The 22,028-nt window shown below is 58.6% G+C and overlaps 1 protein-coding gene across 1 annotated transcript in view; it reads right to left on the bottom strand.

Moving 5' to 3' along the window:
• The window catches only part of NIBAN1 (niban apoptosis regulator 1), an 89,114-nt gene that overhangs the window by 37,098 nt on the left and 29,988 nt on the right, over positions 1-22,028 (bottom strand). Inside the window, exons 2-4 of the mRNA XM_058669683.1 lie at positions 3,249-3,379; positions 1,394-1,525; positions 449-563 (exon numbers count right to left, since the gene is read on the bottom strand). Coding sequence (XP_058525666.1) covers positions 449-563; positions 1,394-1,525; positions 3,249-3,379 — 378 coding nt within the window. The remainder of the gene's footprint in view (positions 1-448; positions 564-1,393; positions 1,526-3,248; positions 3,380-22,028) is intronic.

A 22,028-nucleotide genomic window follows, 5' to 3' on the forward strand; every position in this document is an offset into this window, starting at 1 on the left:
AAAATACTGTTCCACAGGTCCACATTTGCTGCTCACAGCTGAACACAATGGACAGGCAAGCCCTGCATCTTCCTGCCACCCAGGCACAGTGTGCTCCCTGAGTCCATTCGTCTATCCACCAGTACCCCACCTGTGTGCGTGTCCCTGGGTGGGATCTAAGGCCACAGGAATGGCACAGCATTTGCTTCGCCTGTGTCCCCAGGGCCTGGCTCTCCAGCACAAGGGTTCTCACCATGAGAACACTCTGCCACTAGCTGTCCTGTGTCCAGCGGTGCCCACAGTGCCCCCTTCCACTGGCAGCCTCCAGAGACCAGAGGTGACCCAGATGGTTGGGCCCAAACACTCCCGAAGGATGGGCCAAACCCCCATTTACACCGAGAGCTGCATGCCCAGCCAGCAAAGCCAGCCAGAGAGAGAACGGCCCTGGGGAATGGGGTGGACAACTCACCCGTGGGATCCGGGAAGTGCCTGTCGGCCAGCAGGCTGTACTCAGCCTCCGAGGTGAACACCTTGCCATCTACTGGGAGAACTCTGCTTTTGGGAACAGCTCCTTTCTGATAGGCCTGGGAAGGGAAGGCAGGCATGAATGATTTTGGGCCTACCAGAAAGTCAAATAGCCCCCATCATACACACACCCAAAGACAGCCTGCTGCGTTCATGAATTTGAGTCACTCATTCAGACTCCATTTTTACATGCACAGTCTTTAGAAAAAAAGCAGAGGAGAATATATGTGCCTAACCTAGACACCTGCTTCACCGTGCATTTTTCATTTATTTGCAAGAATGACCTTGGGGCAGCCGTAGCTGCCCACACAATGCAGCTCAGGGCACTAACCTGAGCCTAATTAGCTCAGGTGGTCCCAGTGGTAAGTGCACAGTTCTCATGTGGAAGCTGATGTCCTCCCAGACACCAGTGTCCAGTCACTCTGGCGATGACCACGACGAGACACAGTCACACAGCAGTGCCCATGACGCTGGGGATGAGGCAACGGCACTGCAGGAGGGAGGGTGCTCATTTCTGTCATAAACACCAGGGTGTGTCCACCTTGCTGTCCCTGGCTGCGCCACTGCACTGAGTGACAGGCATGGGCAAGCTGCAGGCTGGGCGAAAGGAGCAGCCCATGGGCAGAAGGAGAATTGAAACCAAGGGACCATGAAACCTAAAGCCTGGAGCGAGGTGGCCTCAAGCCTGCACCAGCAGAGGAACTGTCCCATGCCACAAACCAGAATGGAGCTTGGGCAAGGATGTTCAAGCCCACTTGTGATCATCTGCCCATTCGATGGACTGCCGTGTACCCAGAACCCTGCACACCAGCCCACGGTGGCCGTCCCCTGACCACACTGGACAGGCCAGGGTGTTGCCAGGACCAGTGGTGATGAGGACCCCTCTTACCTCTCTGCTCTCGTAACTCTCCATGGCAAAGTCGTCTTTGATGACAATGTACCTCTCCCTCCATTTCTTCAAGTCTTCAGCAAACTGCATCACCTCTGCTTCATACAAAACAGTGCCTGGCTCCAAAGGGGGCTTGAAAAGACAGTGCGGATAAGGCACGCCACCCATGACACTACTTCACTGTTCTTTTCTGTTTTGTTTTAAAGATCTATTCATTTATTTATTTGAAGGACAGAGTTAGCGATCTCCCAACTGCTGATTCACATCCCCAATTGGCCACAACAGCTGGGGCAGGATCAGGCTGAAGCCAGGAGTCAGGAGCTTCTTCCAGGTCTCCCACATGGATACAGGGACCCAAGATTCTGGGCCATTCTCTGCTGCTTCCCCAGGTTCATTTGCAGAGAGCTGGATCAGAAGTGGAGCAGCAGGACTTAAACCAACACCCTGATGGGATTCCGGCACCACAGGCAGCCTGCTGTGCACCCGCCCCTTCCCCGCACCAGCCACACTGTGTGGTCCCAGCGGGCAACTCTCCTGGAGCCAGACAGCCATGCTGTCACCCCAGCAGCTTGCATTGGCACCTCCAAGACAGGCCCAGAACCTGCATTCTGGAGAGTTCCCTCAAGGCTGAGTAGTGTGACGCTAAGGGACTACTGGGGCCCCTCTCTTCCTTCTGGAAACCCTGTGGAGCCTCTGCACCTGCTGTCCCACCTGCCTGAGTGCCCTTCCTCAGACATACACACGGTCTCCTGCTGTTCATCCTTGCTGGCTGTCCTGACTGCCTGCTCCCTGGTTCTTAACTTTACTTCCCACTACAGCACCCAATCCCCGATATGGCTTGCTGCCATCTGTCCTTCCTGCTGCATTTGAATGTCGACTTCAGAAAGGCAGGGAGCCTGCTGTCTCCATTCCCACCTGGCTCTAAATGCCCACAGCAGGAGGACTGACATTCTGACTTTCTAAAAACTGACTTTGGGCCTGGTGTTGTGGCTTCGGCGCTAATGCTGCTTTTTGACACAACAGCATCCCACATGGGTGCCGGTTCACATCCCCGCCACTCCACTTCTGGTCCAGCTCCCTGATGATGCACCCAGGAAAGCAGCAGAGGAAGGCTCAAGTAAGTGCCTGGGCCCCTGCAGCCATGTGGGAGACCCGCAGCAGCCCCTGGCCTCAACCTGGCCAATCCCGGCCACCGCAGCAGCCCCTGGCCTCAGCCTGGCCAACCCCGACCACCGCAGCAGTGCCTGGCCTCAGCCTGGCCAACCCCGGCCACCGCAGCAGCGCCTGGCCTCAGCCTGGCCAACCCCGGCCTCAGCCTGGCCAACCCCGGCCACCGCAGCCATCTGGGCAGTGAGCCAGCTCATGGAAGACTGACCTTTCTCTCTAATTCTGACTTTTAAAATAAACAAATCTCTCTTAAAAACTGCCATTCCCTATAGAAAGTCAAATCTTCTGATGTCCAAGGATACAGAAGGGAAAATCCCGGACAACTAGGTTCCCAGGTATCTTCCAGCCAGGTGGCTTACGCCCTGGGCAGAAGCTCATCTATGCCAACTCCCACGCAGCAGATGGTTCTACAGAAGACACTGCTAAGTCTTCCAGAAACATGCAGGCTGCATAGCCTGCTCATGAGATCCACACGTCCACCAAAGTTCACCCAGTGCCCACCCAGTGCCCATGCAGTGCCCATTCATCACCCACACCATGCCCACCCAGTGTCCATGCCAGCTCAGTGTCCACGCCCACCCAGCTCCCATACTACACCCACCAAGCACCCGCCCAGCACCCACCCAGCGCCCATACTACACCCACCTAGCACCCGCCCAGCACCCACACGGTGACCGCCTGCAGTTACCTTGGTCTTCAGGAGCTGAGTAACAGCATCTCTGTGCTGTTCCACCTGGCAGTGCACATGGCTGCAGAACGCCACAGCATACTGGCCGCTGTAGTAGGGGCCAAAGTTCTTCAGTACAGCCTCCGTTTTCCCTGGAAAAGTAGGAAAATGGGATTTTTCTTTCATTTATTTATTTTAAAATCAGAATTATAGAGAGAACTTCCATCTGCTGGCTCACTCCCCAGATGGCTGCAATTGCCAAGGTTGGGCCAGGCTGAAGCCAGGGGCTGCTTGCAGGTCTCCGATGTGGGTGCAGGGCCCAGGCACTTAGGCCGTCCCCTGCTGCTTTCCCAGGTGCGTTAGCAGGGAGCTGGATGGGAACTGGAGCAGCACCCCTACAGATGCCCCCTCTGCCAACAGCAGCCTCTCCTCATACCCACCCACACGCCCCCTCTGCCAACAGCAGCCTCTCCTCATACCCACCCACACGCCCCCTCTGCCAACAGCAGCCCCTCCTACCCACCCACACGCCCCCTCTGCCAACAGCAGGCTCTCCTCATACCCACCCACATGCCCCCTCTGCCAACAGCAGCCCCTCCTACCCACCTACACGCCCCCTCTGCCAACAGCAGGCTCTCCTCATACCCACCCACACGCCCCCTCTGCCAACAGCAGCCTCTCCTCATACCCACCCACACGCCCCCTCTGCCAACAGCAGGCTCTCCTCATACCCACCCACACGCCCCCTCTGCCAACAGCAGCCTCTCCGCAGCCCAATAATAAGCTGTGAGCTCGTGACCGGGTCAGCTCCAAACTCCCTAACCCTAGCTCAGCTACTTCTGGAAAAGGAATTTGTAAGTGCTGAAAAATATTCAAAAATCCAAACCCCATGCTTGTTTGGCAGCACACACCTAACAGTCCGAACTCCCTTTGATTGCGCCCCATCTTTCAGAGCTGAGATCATGGCATTCTATAACTGGCTTTATTTACTTTACATTTCACCTTCTGTTTCTTCCTGCGACGTTACCAAAACCATCATGGTTTCTAGATGGTCCAGACATAACACTGTGTGTATGGGAACTGTGGCAAACCTGCCTTCGGAAGGTTGTTAAAAATTGTTGAGGTGGGGGCCAGCATTGTGGTGTGTCGGGCAAAACCACTGCACCCAGCATCGCAGGTGGGCGCCAGCTCACATCCCAGCGGCTCCCTGCGTGTGGCCTGGGCAAGCAGCAGAGGACAGGCTAAGTGCTGGGGACCCTGCTAGACAGACCAGGATGAAGCTCCTGGCACAGATGTCTTCCAGAATGGACATTCTTCCGGGACCAGATGGGAACGTACAGCAAATTCTCCCTGCTCCCAGGATGACAGAGCTCTCCTAGGCGGCTGGGAAGACGCGTGTGCCCAAGCACAGGTGCGCTGTCTCCCAGGCCACGATGACGGATTCCACTTCATTCAGGACAGGCGCCTGGGAATTCCTGGAATGGTCTGGCCACCACTGCACTGCAGACCCCGACCTCCCACGGTACACGTTGATCGCATCCGTGTCCCACTTTCCTTAGCAGCCGGGGGTCCCTGAGGAAGCCAGGGGAGAGCGGAAAGCAGAGAAGGAGCCCAACTTGGCACAACAGGCTTGCAGTTCGGAACTGTGAGAACTGCGCCCCGGGAGGGGCGGCGCCTTGTCCTGGCCCACGCCTCTTCCATCTGCAGGAAAAGTAGCTCTTGATGGAACTCTGGGCACCCAACACAGGCCCTGCGCTGCCCCGTCTAACGGTGTCACAAGGCCTTTGTGCACGCATGAGCTACAGGCACCCACGCTGCTTCAAGCCTGGGCACGTTCTCTGGGCACAGACTGGAGCCATGCACACTACTGCAGCGCACACGGAAAGAGAAATGAGGCCAGGCCTGAGCAAACCCGGGTGTCCAGCTGAGGAAGTCACGTGGAGCCCCACCCCCATACCACATCCTTCAGTGTCTGCCGGCTCCCCTCCCACTGTCTGGCCTTTTCTCTCCACGTAGAAGGAAGCGAGTGGCAGGTGTTCCCCCTGCTTCTGTCTACACTGTGCCATTTCTACATAACAGGCAGGCTCTTAACCACCCAGGGGTGCAACTAATGGCACAGAGGGGACCCAGAGAGCAGAGGAAAGCGACTGAGCAGCCTGCTCCAGGGAGAGCTGGGGACCCACTGACGTCACAGAGCGCCCACCGGCAACAGTCCCTGAGGTACGCTCCCACTCAGGCTCACAGGCCCCTGAGAGCTGCCCGCCAGCTCGGAAGCAATGGCCGCTTGACCTGCTCAAGTGCCCTGTCCATGGCAGTCTTCGTAAGAACTTCAGCATCCCCAATCACAGGACCTGACCGAGTGGGGGCCACGGCCGAGGGTTCCCGCAGCCCTCCAAGCAGTACCCGTCCCTGGGCTGCTGATTGCTGCTTCAGACACTCTGTGTAGTGGACACTGGTGAGAAATCACTCAGGACCTAGTGGACGTAAGACTCTAGAAGAGAAGAGAGCTCCCTGAAGGACGGGAGGAGCCGAGCCTACACAGTCCTGTTCAGAAAGCACAGGCTCTCCCAGAACACACTCTCGGGCCACTCCTCTGAACGGAGTGAGCTCACCGCACATCAGCCAACCCACCTCAGGCCTGGCCAGGGAAATCCCCAGAGGCCGGGCTCCTGACACTAAGCTCTGGGGGGACCCTCGGGCACCTGGGCCAGCCTGGGGGTTCGCCAAGATTCCCAAGTTTTCAGATCAGGAAGCAAACTGGCCCAAGGTCATGCAACTGTCACTACAGAGCATGTATGCAAGCATGTGAGGGTCAGGACCAACCCACACTCCTCTCCGTGCGGCTCCTGGGCGCGCTGTGGAGCACCGGCAAAGAGGCAGCACGTTGTCAGCACTGTGCGATAGATTCGGAACGTGGTCAAAGACGTGACAATGTGAGGAACCCCAAACACTGACCATGTGTGCCAGTGTGGGGCTGGGGCAAACCGACCTGTGACCAGCCGGCTGAGGAAAACAGAAGCATCACCTCGGGCAGGGTTCATGTCCATTGCAGAGGGTCAGTCAGAACCACAGGCCAAGGCAGGGCATGCTCCCCAGCGTCAGGAGCATGGACACAGTCCCTCCAGCCTGGGACTCAACTGTAAGAGCCATTCCTCCTGGTTACCAGACGGGATCTGCACGCTCAGCTCCCCCAGGTCTACACCCTCACCCCCTGCTCTACACCCTCAGCCCCCTGGTCTACACCCTCACCCCATGGTCTACACCCTCAGCCCCATGGTCTACACCCTCAGCCCCTGGTCTACACCCTCAGCCCCTGGTCTACACCCTCACCCCTCTGGTCTACATCCTCAGCTCCCTGGTCTATAAACTCAGCCCCCTGGTCTACACCCGCAGCTCTCTGGTCTACAACCCCAGCCCCTGGTCTACACCCTCAGCCCCCTGGTCTACACTCTCAGCCCTTTAGCACTTTTTGATTCAAATTCCATTAGTTTTTCTTCTCCAGTGAATCCTGCTAATATGGTATAGTCAGCCAAATACAAGAGACCCAGTAGGATACCAGCTTAATTCACTAATAACAATAACAATGCAAACAGCTGAGGCTTCAATGTAATGAGTCCTGAAATTTGTCCGATGGGTGTACCAGTGAGACTCCGAATGTGCTGTGCCTAAAACACTGAGTGACCCACCCAAGAGCGAGCAGCACTTGGTCACTCTCTCTCTTCCCCAAGTGACCAGCGATGCCCCAGTTCTTTCCAACTAGCCGAGGCTGGTGTGAGAAGCCAGTGGTCAGTCAGCAGCCAGCCTGCCTGAAGCCCCTAATCCTGTTCAGGTGTTCCAGTTAAGTGGCCTGCAGTCTCCAGCCTGCAGTCCCAGGCTCCCTGGGAAACGCTATAATGAAGCAGATTTTCTCGTCCACTGAATATGAATCTGTTTTGCACAAAAACCAGGGGAGAAGGCCGTGCTGTGTGCCCGCCATCTGCGTGACCCTCGGTGCTCCTGTGACAGCGCCGTCTGGCCTTCTCTGTGCATCGCCATGTGACGCGCCGGGGTTGAGGTGTGCCGGGTCATGGGCCAAGCATCGGCAGGACTTCATGAGAATGCTTTTCTTCAATAAGCAAACCTCTCAGTGTGCAAGAATGCAGCAACAGCCGCTGTTGAGCTTACTACAAAGGCAGCGTGATGTCACATTGGCCCAAAACACCACAGCTCTGCTCTGACTGTGCTGAGGCAGTGACCCCGACACACCTTCCTCCCTGCCCACAAGAAGCTGGCTGGCAGGTGGCCGAAGGGGCACCCTCCATGAGGCAGATGCTACTGCCCCTTGTGAATGGGCAAGTGGCGTGGCTGGCCTGTGCTTGGTCTCCGGCCCCAGGCCTTGGTGGCCACACCTGGGGCTGCCTGCCCACCAGCTCACAATCCCCTCAGTGATGACATGCTCACTGGAGTCCAGCAGCACCTCAGGCCATGGCTAACACACGGCAGTCATGCGGCATCTTACACAGGCCTGCTCACCTGGGCAGGTGTAGACTTATAGGACACAAACTGAGCTCTCTGGGACTGGCACCAGTGTGTAGACTGTGGGTCTCCTGGGAGACCATCCGCCACCTAAAATATGTTCTCAGTCTTCTGTCCTTGCCAGGAAGAGATGCCTCCTGACACAGATGCAGAGAGAGTGATCAAGAACCCAAACACATCTGCCTGCCTGCCTGGGCAGGCTTAACTGAGAACAGACGGGAGTCATTTCCACGTCTCAGTGCCTCGGACAGTCTGGTGGAAGAGCTGTGAGCGGAGGTGACGTGTGGCTGGCACTGACCGTTCTGCATTAGCACACAGGTGCACCTGCCGCGTTCATGAACACTGTGGATCTGGAGAGACCAGTCAAAGCAATTCCTGTAGCATCGTTTCTACCAGAGAATTCATTCCAAAACTCGGGTCCCCAACTTAAACTCACAGCATGGGGCAGACAGCCTGGGGACCAGAGAAGAGCCTGTTATCTCCCTCCCAAAGGGCAGCAGAAGGTGGAGGTCCTGTGCAGGACTCCCTGAGGCTGCCTGGGCCAGGGCAGACGCGGGCTACTCCCTAAGACTCTATGTGACCCACATGGCAGGTGCATGGCTGTCACCTGTCTGTGTCTCCTCAAGGGGATCACCATCTGGGGCTGACCCAAGCCACCCTCAGGAGCCTCCAGGTCAGCAGGACACCTGCAGCATCCAGACACATCTGAAGAGGGCAGCTTGGACCCCGCAACAGGGCAGACCCCCACCCTGCCCAGAGCCTAGGTGGCTGTGATGGAAGAGCCTGCTCTGAAACAGTGGTGCGCCCAGGCCCCCTTCCCTGGGTGTGAGCCCGGCCCAGCCCTGGCTGCTGCCCAAGCCCCCTGCCCCGGGTGTCAGCCCTGCCCGGCCCTGGCTGCTGCCCAAGCCCCCTGCGTCGGGTGTCAGCCCTGCCCGGCCCTGGCTGCTGCCCAAGCCCCCTGCCCCGGGTGTCAGCCCTGCCCGGCCCTGGCTGCTGCCCAAGCCCCCTGCCCCGGGTGTCAGCCCTGCCCGGCCCTGGCTGCTGCCCAAGCCCCCTGCCCCGGGTGTCAGCCCTGCCCGGCCCTGGCTGCTGCCCAAGCCCCCTGCCCCGGGTGTCAGCCCTGCTCGGCCCTGGCTGCTGTGGTCATCTGGGGAGTGAACCCACTGAGGAAAAATCTCTGCCACTGTGCCTTTTGAATAAATAAATACATCTTTTTAAATGTGGTGGGCTGCAAGCTTTAAAATAATGTTAAAAATAAAAAATCCTCATGCTTGCTTTGGCGGCGCATGTATTTAAAAGAGTCTCCTAGGATGTCTAACACAGATTGGTCACTGCCTACTGCAGGCCTGCAGAATCAGTTTGAGGGGGGGAGGACTGTTTGAACACAGGCTCCCAGCAGCTGCTTCCCTCTGCCTGGTTTGAGGGTCCGAAGCCACAGCCTCGCATGGAGGAGTAGACGTGGCTATCTGTGGGCCCCAGCGGCTGCCTGGCACGACACTTCCCAGAAAAGGGACGCATGAAATTGCTTGCTGGCATCAGCGCACAGCTGGAAGCTCTCTACAGAGAAGCCTGCCCGGGGGCCCCGTGTACACATGTGTGTGCATGTGTGCACACTCGCCCACATACGTGTTCCAGGTCTGCAGGCTGCCTTGTGTAGCTGTGATGGAACAGGTAGCACAGGGCCCTGAGGGAGGAGCTGGGAGCTGGGAGCTGGAGGCTCAGCACGGGGACTCGCTGGGGACGCCGGGGACGGGGAGGGGAATGAGGAAGGAAGAAGTACTGATTCATAACTGTACCACCAAGGCAACCTGCAAAACAGATGAGGGGGACAGAGGGAGGGAGAGAGGAAGAGAGAGAGGAAGGAAGGGGCATGGTGGAGGCTTCCCTAAAGCCAGGCTGGCAGCTGCAGATTATCTCCACAGGGTTACTGGTCAGCTCTCCGGCTAATGGCCTAGGTCTGCACGGAGCGTGTGATGCAACCAGCACTGATGAGAACTGAGAGGCTCTGGGAGAGGCTCCGAGGTCCCCACCTGCACAGGATGAGGGCTCCAACACCGGGCACTCAGCTCGCGGTGCTGCCTCTCCCCACCACGCTGCTGCAGGGGCTGCGGTGTGACTGGGACGGCTTCTCACAGAGACACGGGGTGTGCTCAGTCACAGGGGGGCCACGGGGGACACAGACAGGCGACGAGGGCGGGCTGTGACAGGCAGACACACAACTGTAACACTCAGACCCCTTGGTGCGTGCCTTTGCTAAACAAGTGTAACATGTCAGGCCAATGCTAAAAACTTGCCTTACAATTTGCTGCTGAGGGAGATAACAGATGGCCTAATGAGCAGAGTAAAACAGTTCCCTAACTCTCCCCTCCCCTTTGTGTTCCTACCACGGGGCATGTCATTCAGCCAAGGCATTACAAGGAGGGGACTTTTCAAAACGTGATTTTCAGAATAAGATTGTAGAATGAACACAACAGCTAGAGTTCATCACCAAAGGACTGCAGACACAAGCGCCGCTCTGCCAGTCACCCCCCCCCCCGCAGACCTGTGCTCCCCCAGCCCGGGACCTGCCCCCTGTGTCAGCATCCTGCTGGCCCAGCCCCCTCTCAGGTGTCTGTTGAGGGGATGGGCAGTGAATTCACCACTCAGGAGTCCAGCATCCCAGGTCAGAGTCCAGCACACTCTCGTGTCCAGCCGCCGGCCACCATGTACCCTGGAGCAGCCATGATGACTTGGTCGCCCACGTGGGAAACCCTGATGGCAATGCTGGCTCCTGACTTTGGCCCCAGCTCTTGCTGGCATTTGGGGAGTGAACCAATGGAGCAAACATGTCGCTCTCTCTGCCTTTCAAATAGATGAAATAAATAACACTTGTAGGGGCCAGCGCCATGGTGTAGCCAACCGATACTCTGGCTGCATCTCTGACATCCCAAATGGGCACCAGAGTTCTGGCTGCCCCATTTTTGATCCAGCTCCCTAATTTAGGCAGCAGAGGATGGCCCAGGTGATTGGGCCCCTGCACCCACGTGGGAGACTTCCAAGAAACTCCAACAGCACCTGGCTGAAGACTGGCTCAGCTCCAGCCACTGAGGTCACTGGGGAGTGAAGCAGTGGATGGAAGATCTTTCTCTCTGTATCTCCTTCTCTGTAAATCTACTTTTCAAATAAAAATCAATCTTTAAAAACATTTTGGCGTGGGCCCAGCGGCGTGGCCTAGCGGCTAAAGTCCTCGCCTTGAAAGCCCCTGGATCCCATATGGGCGCCGGTTCTAATCCCAGCAACTCCACTTCCCATCCAGCTCCCTGCTTGTGGCCTGGGAAAGCAGTCGAGGACGGCCCAATGCATTGGGACCCTGTACCCGCGTGGGAGATCTGGAAGAGGTTGCTGGCTCTTGGCTTCGGATCGGTGCGCACCGGCCTGTTGCGGCTCACTTGGGCAGTGAAACATCGGATGGAAGATCTTCCTCTCTGTCTCTCCTCCTCTCTGTATATCCAGCTTTCCAATAATAATAAAATCTTAAAAAAAAATAAAAACATTTTGGCATACCATAAGGATCATTGAAACTCTTCTTCCTAAGAAAATCCTCCTTCAGTGTCTGTCCGGCAGTGTAGTATGCACAGGGCCGAGCCGAGCATTTGGCTACACCCCCAAGAGACCCTCGCCTGCCAGCCCATCAGCACCTTCGGCCCCTGACTCTGCCACTCCTCCTGGACCACACCCTCAGGCTCTGTCTGCACTCCCACTTCCACTCAGACTTCCTCTTTCAGGACAGGGGCCCCCGGCTCTCCTGCCCACCTCCCACGGACTCTGCCTTAGCCATCTTTCCCCCTCCTTCTTGCCTCCAAGGCACCTCAGTGGTCTCCCACTTTGCCTCCCACTTGCCACTGTCCCCCTGCTCCGAGGGCACCACTGTCCTTCCTTGCCCTGTGCTCCTGCCCCTGGCCTTCCATCACCATCGTGAAGCAGCATTCCAAGCGTGCTTTTCCAGGATTCAGCCCCCATGCACCTGGCCAGCCGCCCCTGCACACGGGGCACAGGGCGTGCTGGCTCCTGCTGGCTCCACTGTGCCCCACACAGCAGCATCCGCGCCCTCCACCTCACCACTCACTCCTGGAGCCCGAGGCCCAGACAGACCCCCAGCCATCGTCACCCAACACCAACCCTGAGTCTGCTGCCGGAGCAGAGTCAGCCGCTGCCGCTGCCCATGCTTGGACCTGCTTCGGCCCCTCCACGAGGCCACAGAAAGCACATCACTTGTCCTCTCAGCTCAGTGCCTGAGAGCCCAGGCCCAGCAGGTGGCCCTGGTAACCAGGGCTTGCTGCACCCATACCAGCGCCACCGCTTCTTCACCCAGGGCCTTTTCTCTGTCCTGTCCCACCGCACCTCCTCTACCACAGAACCAAAGGGAAAGCAGGCAGCGAGAAACATGCAAACCACCATTTCAATTGGTAAGCAGTCTGGCAAAATTCCTGAAAAACCCCTCGCATACTGTGTTTCTCTGTCCTTCAGAGAGTGAGAGAGCCCGCCAGGGAACAGAAACTAGACTGTACCTGACGCAGCACACAAACAGCAGGAGCGCATCAGGAACTAACACGCGTGACTACACAGTACCCCTAGGTCTGTCCAGAGCTGGGCGGAGGGCAGCCCCTGCACGCAGCGGCCTGGAGCCCTGGGTCCCCTGTGCAGAGCCCCCTGAGGCACAGGGCGCCCAGGAGTCTGACATCACCAGCACAGGGACAGAGACCATGTGTGTGTGTGCGACACCGAGGGACTTGGCTGACTGGATCTCAAGCAGCGTGAGTTGTCTGAGAGTTGGTCACCCACCTGGGAGCAAGCAAGCATCTGAGATGGATTTTAGAAGCAAGTTGAAAGGAGACCCACAAGCCAAGCAGGCTGCTGTTCCTGCTTCCGCCACAGGGTGGGGCTGGCTTTATTTGGATGCTGACAACAGGTGAGAAACTGCAGGCAGGTGCGTGGACCGCCAGGGGGAGCTCTTGCGGACATCAGCAGAAAGGAGGATCTCGCCCGCTGACCCACAGCTCCAGAGCACTCTGAACATGCAAGGGAAGGCGCTCCCAGCCTTTCACAGGGTGAAAAGCGCAAGATGTAGGAGAGCAGAATCCAGGCCTGGTCCATGAGCCAGGCATCACGGAGGCACGCAGCACCCTGAAATCCAGGCCTGGTCCGTGAGCCAGGCAGCACGGAGGCATCAGCCTTGGGTGGCTGTAGGGAGCGATGGTTGGACAGAAAGCACACACATCCGACTCTTGGGCCTCCCATCAGAACATGCGTGAATCTCAACAGAAGCTTCGGGGAAAGGCTGCCAATGAATGCAAGAACGTCCCGTCTGTCGTCTCGCTCTGATTGTTCTGAGAAACGGCCAATCACACTCACCGCTCTGCTGCTTTATGGCCCAGACTGAAGCCCATGGCAGTTAGGGGGCGAGCAACGGGGGTCTGCCCCGCAGGAAGCTGACACGACTCCAACCCAGAGCCTGACAAGGCCACCCAGAACACCGCTTGTTCATGACAGTTGCTACCTAAAGTCCCATAGCTGGCCTCACCCGTCTTCGGTGGCAAATCCAGTTGCTTATCTGCCCCTTTAAAGCTATAATTTTAACCGAAACCAAAAACAAAAAATTCTCCCACTGAAATGTATTTCTTGATGTTATTATCTTGGAGAAAGAAGGAGCAGCGGAGAAGTATGGGGCATTTTTGATTGAAATGCATTTATTAAAAAGGTGTGTGGGCAGAGTTGCAGCACCCACAGGGCACTGCTTTGAGCCACTGGCCGTCCACTTCCAATCCAGTTTCCTGTTAATGCCCGTGGGAAGGCAGCTTGGGCCCCTGCCCCGTGAGGGGGACACAGAAGCTCCTGACTCCTGGCAGGCCCGAGCTGTGGCCGTTACAATCTTTAGGGGGGTGAACTGTGAACTGGCAAAGGCAAGATTCCTCTCTCTACAGCTCTGTCTTTCAAATCAGTAAAACAGATCATAAAAACAAGCAGACAATTTTAAAGAGAAGACATTTGTAAGAGGGGATGTTATGACTCAGCCTGTAGTGCTCCCTGCCTATGACAGCAGCACTCCACGTCAGCTTGCTGCCTGGAGTCCCCGCTGCTCAGCTTCTGAGCCAGCACCCTGCTAGCGTGCCTGGGAGGGCAGGTGAACGTGGGCCCAATACTGGGGCTCCTGCCATCCACGGGGGAGACCTGGCTACATGCCCACCAGAACAACCCTGCTTTTATAAACAGCAACTTTGGGAAACTTTATTTTCACCTGAAAAAGAAGAGATGCACATTTTAAGGCATTTAGTTTGGAAGAAATAAAAAACTCACTTAAGTAAGAATTTCCCTGAGAGCGAACCTGCCTCCACCGTGCAGATCCAACTGAAGGTCAAACCTGCCACCCAGGACAAAACAAGGGCGGGGCTGGACGGTGGCAGTTCACTTGCCCAGTCACTCCACGGGGAGACCCAGGAATGGGGAGCTGAGAAGGAGTCCCTCTGATCCCGCACGCCACACTGCACTGGGCTCTGGGCACTGCCGCCCTCTGTCCACTAACCTTTACGGCCTTTCCCTGCAGCCCTCCCGGGGCTCCCGACCACAAGGCCGCCCCTCACAGACAGCGCAGGCTCCCTGCCCCTCCATCTACACGCTCCTCTGCACCCAAGCTCGGGGTGGGAAGAGGGAAGCTGGGGCAGCTGGCAGCGACATGCTCTCCCGTGTGCACATGCACTGTGGAATGCCGACTGGCAGGCGTGCAGGCTGAGTGGCAGGAAGCCCGTGGCATAGGGCATGGTCGCATGGGGCATCGCACTCACTGCCTGGGAGTGGCAGAGCAGAGCGCAGCAGCCTCCCTTGAGTAGTAAGACAACTGTGGCCACCGGGCGTGCAGCTCAGTGTTGGACACATGTCAGTGCACATCAGGAAACCAGACCGCAAGGGAAAGTGGGCCAACCAATTCTGCTCTTGATGGAAGAGGAAATACTTCAACATGGGGTGGGCTGGTCCCCAGGCCCACAGTGCCCACACATCTCCACGCGGAGCATCGGGTGTGTGCCCTACACCCACACCTCTCCCGGCACGATCGCAATGTGGCAGCAGGTACACAAATGTGCTCAGAGCTGTTCTCATCCCTTTAAGCTCTAGCCTGGCATCCCACTGCCATCTTACCTCTAGCCTGGCATCCCACTGCTGTCTTACACAGCTGTGCAAGAGCACAGGGATTTGGAATTATAGCAAAAAAAAAAAATTGTGGTTGGAGCAGAACCATGTGACCACAGAGCTGCCGGACCAATGCGATATTAGTGGGAAAAATGTTTGGCTTGGAAGGACCTGCCGTTCGTCAGACTCCTGCAGAGCAGCCATCAGCGTCCCTGGGAGCAGAGCAGGAGGCCCAGGAGGCCGAGCTGCACTTCCCTTCAGAGATGTGTGGACGGGGCCACCAGGCTGGGGCGGGGCTCTAGGAGAGGACAAGCCTGGACAAGGGCGATGACCACCACGCACGTGAGCAGGACAACCGGGAGCAGAGCTGGCCCAGAGCCTCATGGTGCCCTCCCCGCCAAGGCCGGGCACACGCCCTCCTCCAGCCCAGCCTCAGCATGTGAGCGGCTGCGTAGGACATGTTGGCATCCCCACCCAATGCGGGCCAAGCAGCAGAGCCGCTTCACCGCCAGTCCTCAGTACCATCGGAAGCATGGCCCTGCCTGCCTCTCCACACTGCCCGCCAGCGACTGGACAGCCCTTCCAGCAACAAGCAGGCAGTCACAGGTGGCTTGAATGGTGACCTCTGGCCTGGGGAGCCAGGCAAGCACACACAGCTGCAGAAAGAACCACCAGCCGCCCAGGCCAGCAACCCTGGGGCATCAGTCGCAGCGACACTCTGCTGCCAAGCCTCTCGCCCCACCACGCCTCTCACCCCACCACGCCTCTCACCCCCACTACGCCTCTCACCCCCACCACGCCTCTCACCCCACCACGCCTCTCACCCCACCACGCCTCTCACCCCACCACGCCTCACCCCACCACGCCTCACCCCACCACACCTCTCACCCCACCACGCCTCACCCCACCACGCCTCACCCCACCACGCCTCACCCCACCACGCCTCTCACCCCACCACGCCTCACCCCACCACGCCTCTCGCCCCACCACGCCTCACCCCACCACGCCTCTCACCCCACCACGCCTCACCCCACCACGCCTCTCGCCCCACCACGCCTCTCACCCCACCACGCCTCACCCCACCACACCTCACCCCACCACGCCTCTCGCCCCACCACGCCTCTCGCCCCACCACGCCTCACCCCACCACGCCTCACCCCACCACGCCTCTCGCCCCACCACGCCTCTCGCCCCACCACGCCTCACCCCACCACGCCTCTCGCCCCACCACGCCTCTCGCCCCACCACGCCTCACCCCACCACGCCTCTCACCCCACCACGCCTCTCACCCCACCACGCCTCTCACCCCACCACGCCTCACCCCACCACACCTCACCCCACCACGCCTCTCGCCCCACCACGCCTCTCGCCCCACCACGCCTCACCCCACCACGCCTCTCGCCCCACCACGCCTCTCGCCCCACCACGCCTCACCCCACCACGCCTCTCGCCCCACTGCCGTCCCTCCTGTGGTCAGCTGTGGCCCAGTGGTGGCTATTGCAGAGGCTTGGGAAATAAACCAGCACATAGAAGATCTTTCTCATTCTCTCTTTCTCTCCCTTTTCTCTCTGTGGCTCTACCTTTGAAGTAAATGAAAAAACTTTTTTCCCCAGATGTCTGTTTAGGGTGGGTGCACAGGGTGTGGGGAGAGAAGGCTGTGTCCCACGCTCTGACTCTGTCCCTGGCAGGGGCACTCCACGTCATCTGTCTCATTCAACGTGTCAGTGCCACCTCTTGTGGCCACACACCTGCTGCCCTTATAAGTACAGACGGGAGGGGCCCGGCGCAGTGGCCTAGCGGCTAAAGTCCTCTCCTTGAAAGCCCCGGGATCCCATATGGGCGCCGGTTCTAATCCCGGCAGCTCCACTTCCCATCCAGCTCCCTGCTTGTGGCCTGGGAAAGCAGTTGAGGACGGCCCAATGCATTGGGACCCTGCACCCACGTGGGAGACCCGGAAGAGGTTCCAGATTCCCGGCTTCGGATCGGCGCGCATCGGCCCGTTGCGGCTCACTTGGGGAGTGAATCATCGGATGGAAGATCTTCCTCTCTGTCTCTCCTCCTCTGTGTATATCTGGCTGTAATAAAAAATGAATAAATCTTTAAAAAAAAAGTACAGACGGGAGGCGGAGCTGACATCGCTGAGCGGACCGACCTGTTCCGCCATGAGCTGAAATCTTCGGAGAGAGGGCTCCAGGTCCAACCCAGAGCCTGCAGACTCCGCCCTTTCTCACCTGCAAGCAGTCAAAGCCTTGGTGGCGCCCTGCTTGCCTGCCCGGGGACGCGCTGGGAGCCTAGAAGACTGGGAGGAAGGCCTCGGAGGGGCTGAAGATGCCAAGAGCTGGTCATGGGCTGGCGGAGCCCTTGGGACGATCGCCCAGAGGCTGGCAGAGGAGTGGGGAACTCAGATGGGGGAGGGAGGTCAAGCACTGCTCCACAGGGCGATCCCAGCCCAAGTCTCCAGCGGTGGAGTGAGGCAGAGGTGGGCAGCAGGGGACCCAGAGCTCACCCAGCCACATGACCAATGTCTTGGAGAGCCACGTGCAGTGACACGGGGCAGGCCATGTGAGCACTGCACACCCACCGGGCTCACCCCTGTGGCACACAGGTCTACCACATCCAAGATGGGTGTTACTGAGGCCCTCCTAGGAATTCCGCCTGGCCTGGCCTGACTACTGTGCCGCCAAGTCACTGCGGAGCTGCAGTTCCTGGAGAACACAGCCAAGCGCCCAGACGAGGGTGAGGTCTGCAGCAGGAGAGCGGCCCCTAGGGACCCCCGGAGGCCATAACTGAGAACCCCCCTCACACAGCCACCCCTGCCCCCCTGCCTTCTGTCTCCCTTCCAGCTCATGTTCCTGGCAGAGGCAGGTACAAGCCCCCATTCCGTTTCTGGAATTCACAGCTTCACAACCTGTCACCTGCAGGGCCTAGGCTGAGCAAGTGACTTGGATGGCTCCGGGAGTGTCCCTGAGAAGTTCCTCAGAAGGTGCCCAGTCAGCAGCTGGCCATTTGGGATTTGGGAACTTGGTTCACGGGCAGCACACACAGCAGCGACGGAGAGTCAGAGGGCAAAGGCAGAAGGAAGCAGAAAGGGACGCCAGGGCTCAGACTGATCTCACACTCCCCAGCCTGGACAAGAGGAGCCAAGCATGACACTGGCCCACGGGGACGCAGGGCACACCGCAGGCAGTGGCCCTGTAGGGTAGGAGCACTGCAGCTGGCTCCAGGACCAGAGGAAGAGAGACTGGCAGATGGGGCGGGGGGAGGGGAAGACTGGGTCTGTGGCAGGTGGGAGAGCAAATCTGGAGAGACCCCAGAGCCCACACCGCTGGTGCCCACCCACCCCAGGCTGGGCCTGCAAGTTTAACCAGAGTCTGCCGCAGGACGCCTGCTGGCTTGGGGGAGGGGAGGGGAGGGGAGGGGAGAGGAGGGGAGGGGAGGGGAGGGGAGGGGAGGGGCGGGGCCCCACCCACTTTGCCCCCTTGGCAAGGAAGTGTTCCAGTCGTGCTGGCAGGGCCAGCGCCCACTGCCCTCCAGCACAGAGCTCGGGAGCACACGGCATGGCTCACAGCAAGCAGCCTTGAAACACAGTGAAAAGGGCAATTGATGGCTTGCTGCGTCAAGATGCTTCTCTCTGAGAGCGAGTGCTGAGTCCACAGAGCCGAGGGTGCTGTGGCAGGGGCTAGGGAGAGGCCCACCGCCTGATCCAAGTTCTGTGACAACAACACAGCTTGGCATCAACTCATCTTTCAAGCAGGCACTTGACGAGGCGGAGAGGACGACCACTTGCACCATTAATGACAGAAGTAACCTCGGTTCTGTGATTCCGGTGCTGTGGCTCTGCACTCCCAGCAGGTGAAGCAGGCCACGCGTGCGACACTGTGAGCAGAAAAACCTCGGTGACATCATTGCCAACAGCATCACCACTGGTGATGTCACTGCCATTGATGTCATTGCCAGTGACGTCATCACTGCCAGTCCCTCCATCTGTCCAGACGCCTCCCACCCCAGCTGAGGACTCAGGGAGCAGATCCCACTAGAGAGGTGCCCTGTGCCCTTCCAGTGGGCCTTCCTCCTGGCCCAGCTACTGCCCAGTGCCCGGTGTGGGAAACTCCAGCCCCTGGGACAGGCTCAGCCACAGGAGGCACTGACGGGCTGGGTGGGCCTACTGGGTATTCCACTCCCTTCCCACTGTGGCAAGTCCTCCCGAAAGACTCTTAGACACCCAAAGCACCCGGACCCAGCCGTGCTCCTGCTCCCCGGGGGCAGGGTGGGGTGCTACCCCCACCTCCTGCTCCTCCAGCTGCTCTACTCCACTGACTGAACACCGTGCTGGAAGGAGCTTGGCCCCAGCCCTGGGCTAAAGGACTCACAGGTGCCTGGGGGCCCCTTTCCACACGGTGTCACTGGGGTTAAGCAACAGGCCAGCCCCTGGGACATGGAGGCGGGCAGGTCTGCCCCAGCCCACATTCTACGAGCGCTCCCATCCTCTTGACCCCCAAGTTCTAACTCATTCCCCCCAGGGCCTGGAGAGACCTGCAGCCATCCTGGCAGGAGGCTGGAACCGCGGAATCCAGGCCGAGCCCGATCCAGGCTCCAACTGGGTCGCACCGAGCAGCTGGGTCTCGCACAGGAAGGAGAGGGAAGGTTTCCACGCACAGCAGGGACATGCTGAACGGCCTGCTGCTCCCAGACGGATGGCAGCTGCTGACAAACCCAACTGCCTGCCCTGCCCCACACCGACAGATCTGGTGACAGCCATGCCCCCTCTGACACCAGGCTCTGACACCGAGCTCTGCCACGTGGAAATGCAACAGGGTCTTCCCCATGCCCACTCAATGATGCTTCAGAAAAGCTCTCTGCCCAGAAAGGGACAAGGTAAAAGCAGAGGGGACAGTGTTGTAGCATAGTATGCTAAGCCTCCACCTGCAATAACAACATCCCATGGGGCGTTGGTTTGAGTCTTAGCTGCTGTATTTCTGATTCAGCTCCCAGTTAATTAGCACAGGAAAGCAGTGGAGAATGGCACAAGGGCTTGGGCCCCTGCACCCACGTGGGGAGACCCAAAAGAAGCTTCTGGCTCTTGACTTTGGACCATGTCAGCCCTGGTCATTGTGGCCGTTTGGGGAACAAACCAGTGATGGAAGGATGGAAGATTCTCTCTCTCTCTCTCTCTCTCTCTCTTTCTCTCTCTCTCTCCCATTCAAATAACTAAATAAAAATAAAGCAAATCTTTCTTTAGAAAGGGTAAGAGCATCAGGAAGGTAAGCCAAATACTTTGCACCCCAACTCGCCCCAGACAGGGTCAAGCTCTGGGGGTTACAGAACCCTTGAACAGCCTTCCGAGAACGCGGGCTATCAGATAAACGCACACGCTCACATGCGATGGTGACCCCAGGTCACGGCACATTGGCAGACAGGTGTCTGAGGCCAACAAGCCCCACGCTCCGTCACAAGAGCAACTCAGCCTGAGCCCCGTGGGAAGGCTGCAGTGACAGGAAACAGGCAGGGCCTGGCCAACGCATAAATGCCCTTTCCCCCGGCAGCACAGGGGCTGCGTGGGAGCTGGGGCTCGTGGGAGTGGCACAGAGGATGCACACACACACCTGGAAGCCGACCGTGCAGCTGGCAGCTGGCACACATGTGCACACTGCCTGAGCAGGGTGGCACAGCTGGCAGCTGGCACACACATGCACACTGCCTGAGCAGGGTGGCACAGCTGGCAGCTGGCACACACATGCACACTGCCTGAGCAGGGCGGTGCAGCTGGCAGCTGGCACACACGTGCACACTGCCTGAGCAGGGCGGCGCAGCAAGTGCAGGCCAACAGTCCTATGTTCAGCCACAGCTCCCAGCATCCCTGCTCATGAGGTCAATGGGCTCTGATTCAGAAGCCTAACAACCCTCACATCTGGGATAGCTCCCGAACACCATGGTGTCCTACAGTTCACAGCAGAACACAGCCAAGAGGGAAAGGAGAAGGCTCAGGGCTTCAGGCTTATCAGAACAGGTGTGGTGGGCAGGAGGACCTTCTCGGAAGAAGGGCGGAGCACCAGTCCACGCCTCACCCGGCAGGTGCCTGGGAGGAGGCAGGGGGATGGCGGAGCAGGAGGAGGCAGGGGGATGGCGGAGCAGGGGGGATCACATCCAGCAGGTGCCTGAGGCCTGCCAGTGCCTAGGAGGAGGCAGGGGAACGGTGACCCTGTGCAGACAAGGGCTCTGCTGCCGGGCTTGCTGCTGCAGCCCTGACTCCCAGCTTTGGAACACAATCATAAACTGAGGCACGCTCACCCACATGCCAGTCCTGTGGTCTCCATGGAGATGACCAGAACACACCAGCAGCATCACCAGGCTCTGGCCAGAGACCCAGGAGGCTGGGCCCTTCCCTCTCAGTGGCGAAGACTCTGCAAGAGGAAGGGTGTTGGAAAAGCGGGCTGTGACACCAGCCGGCACCGTGGCTACTGGGGAATGGTTCTCACACCTTTCAGATGGAAAACTGTGGACTGCAGATGGCCAGAGGACAAGCAAGCCCAGGCAGGTCAGGGGGCTTCAAGAGAGCGAAGGTGCTGCAAGCCAGGGAGCACCTACAGGTGTGATGGCCTGCGAGTTGCCAGGAGAGCAGCAGGGACTGCCGGCACACAGGACTCCCAGACGAGAGTGACTGCAAAGGGAGGAGTGGGGCTTCACACGGTGTCAGGAGGTGTGGAGTCGACATGCATGGCACGGTTGGAAACAACATGCTTCAAAAACAAAAGAAACATAAACGGTGTCTGTGTCTGGACTCAAGCTCCTGTGGAACCTGCCAGGGACACAATGGGCGCTTTGCTTTACTGAGCAGGGTCCACTGCAGAGAGAGGGGACACACCTGCTCGCAGAGCTTTGTGTTGGTATGCAAAGGAGTCGGGCTGGTGTCCAAGATGGAGCAGGACTCACAGCAGGAAGCACGCTGGTTCTCCCAGAGTCCTTGGCGAGAGCATGGCGGCTCCCAGACCCTGGGAGCCCCGACTGGCTCAGACACAGGGACGCTGCTGCTCACCCCCACTGCAGGTGCCCAGGGTGGGCATGTCCGGGGGCAGAGAGGCTGGGGGAGGCTGCCAGGGCTGGCTGGGGGAGACCCGGGGAGTTCCT

The sequence above is a fragment of the Ochotona princeps genome, chromosome 10 (genome assembly GCF_030435755.1).
Source record: "Ochotona princeps isolate mOchPri1 chromosome 10, mOchPri1.hap1, whole genome shotgun sequence".
In the NCBI taxonomy this organism is placed as follows: Eukaryota; Metazoa; Chordata; class Mammalia; order Lagomorpha; family Ochotonidae; genus Ochotona; species Ochotona princeps.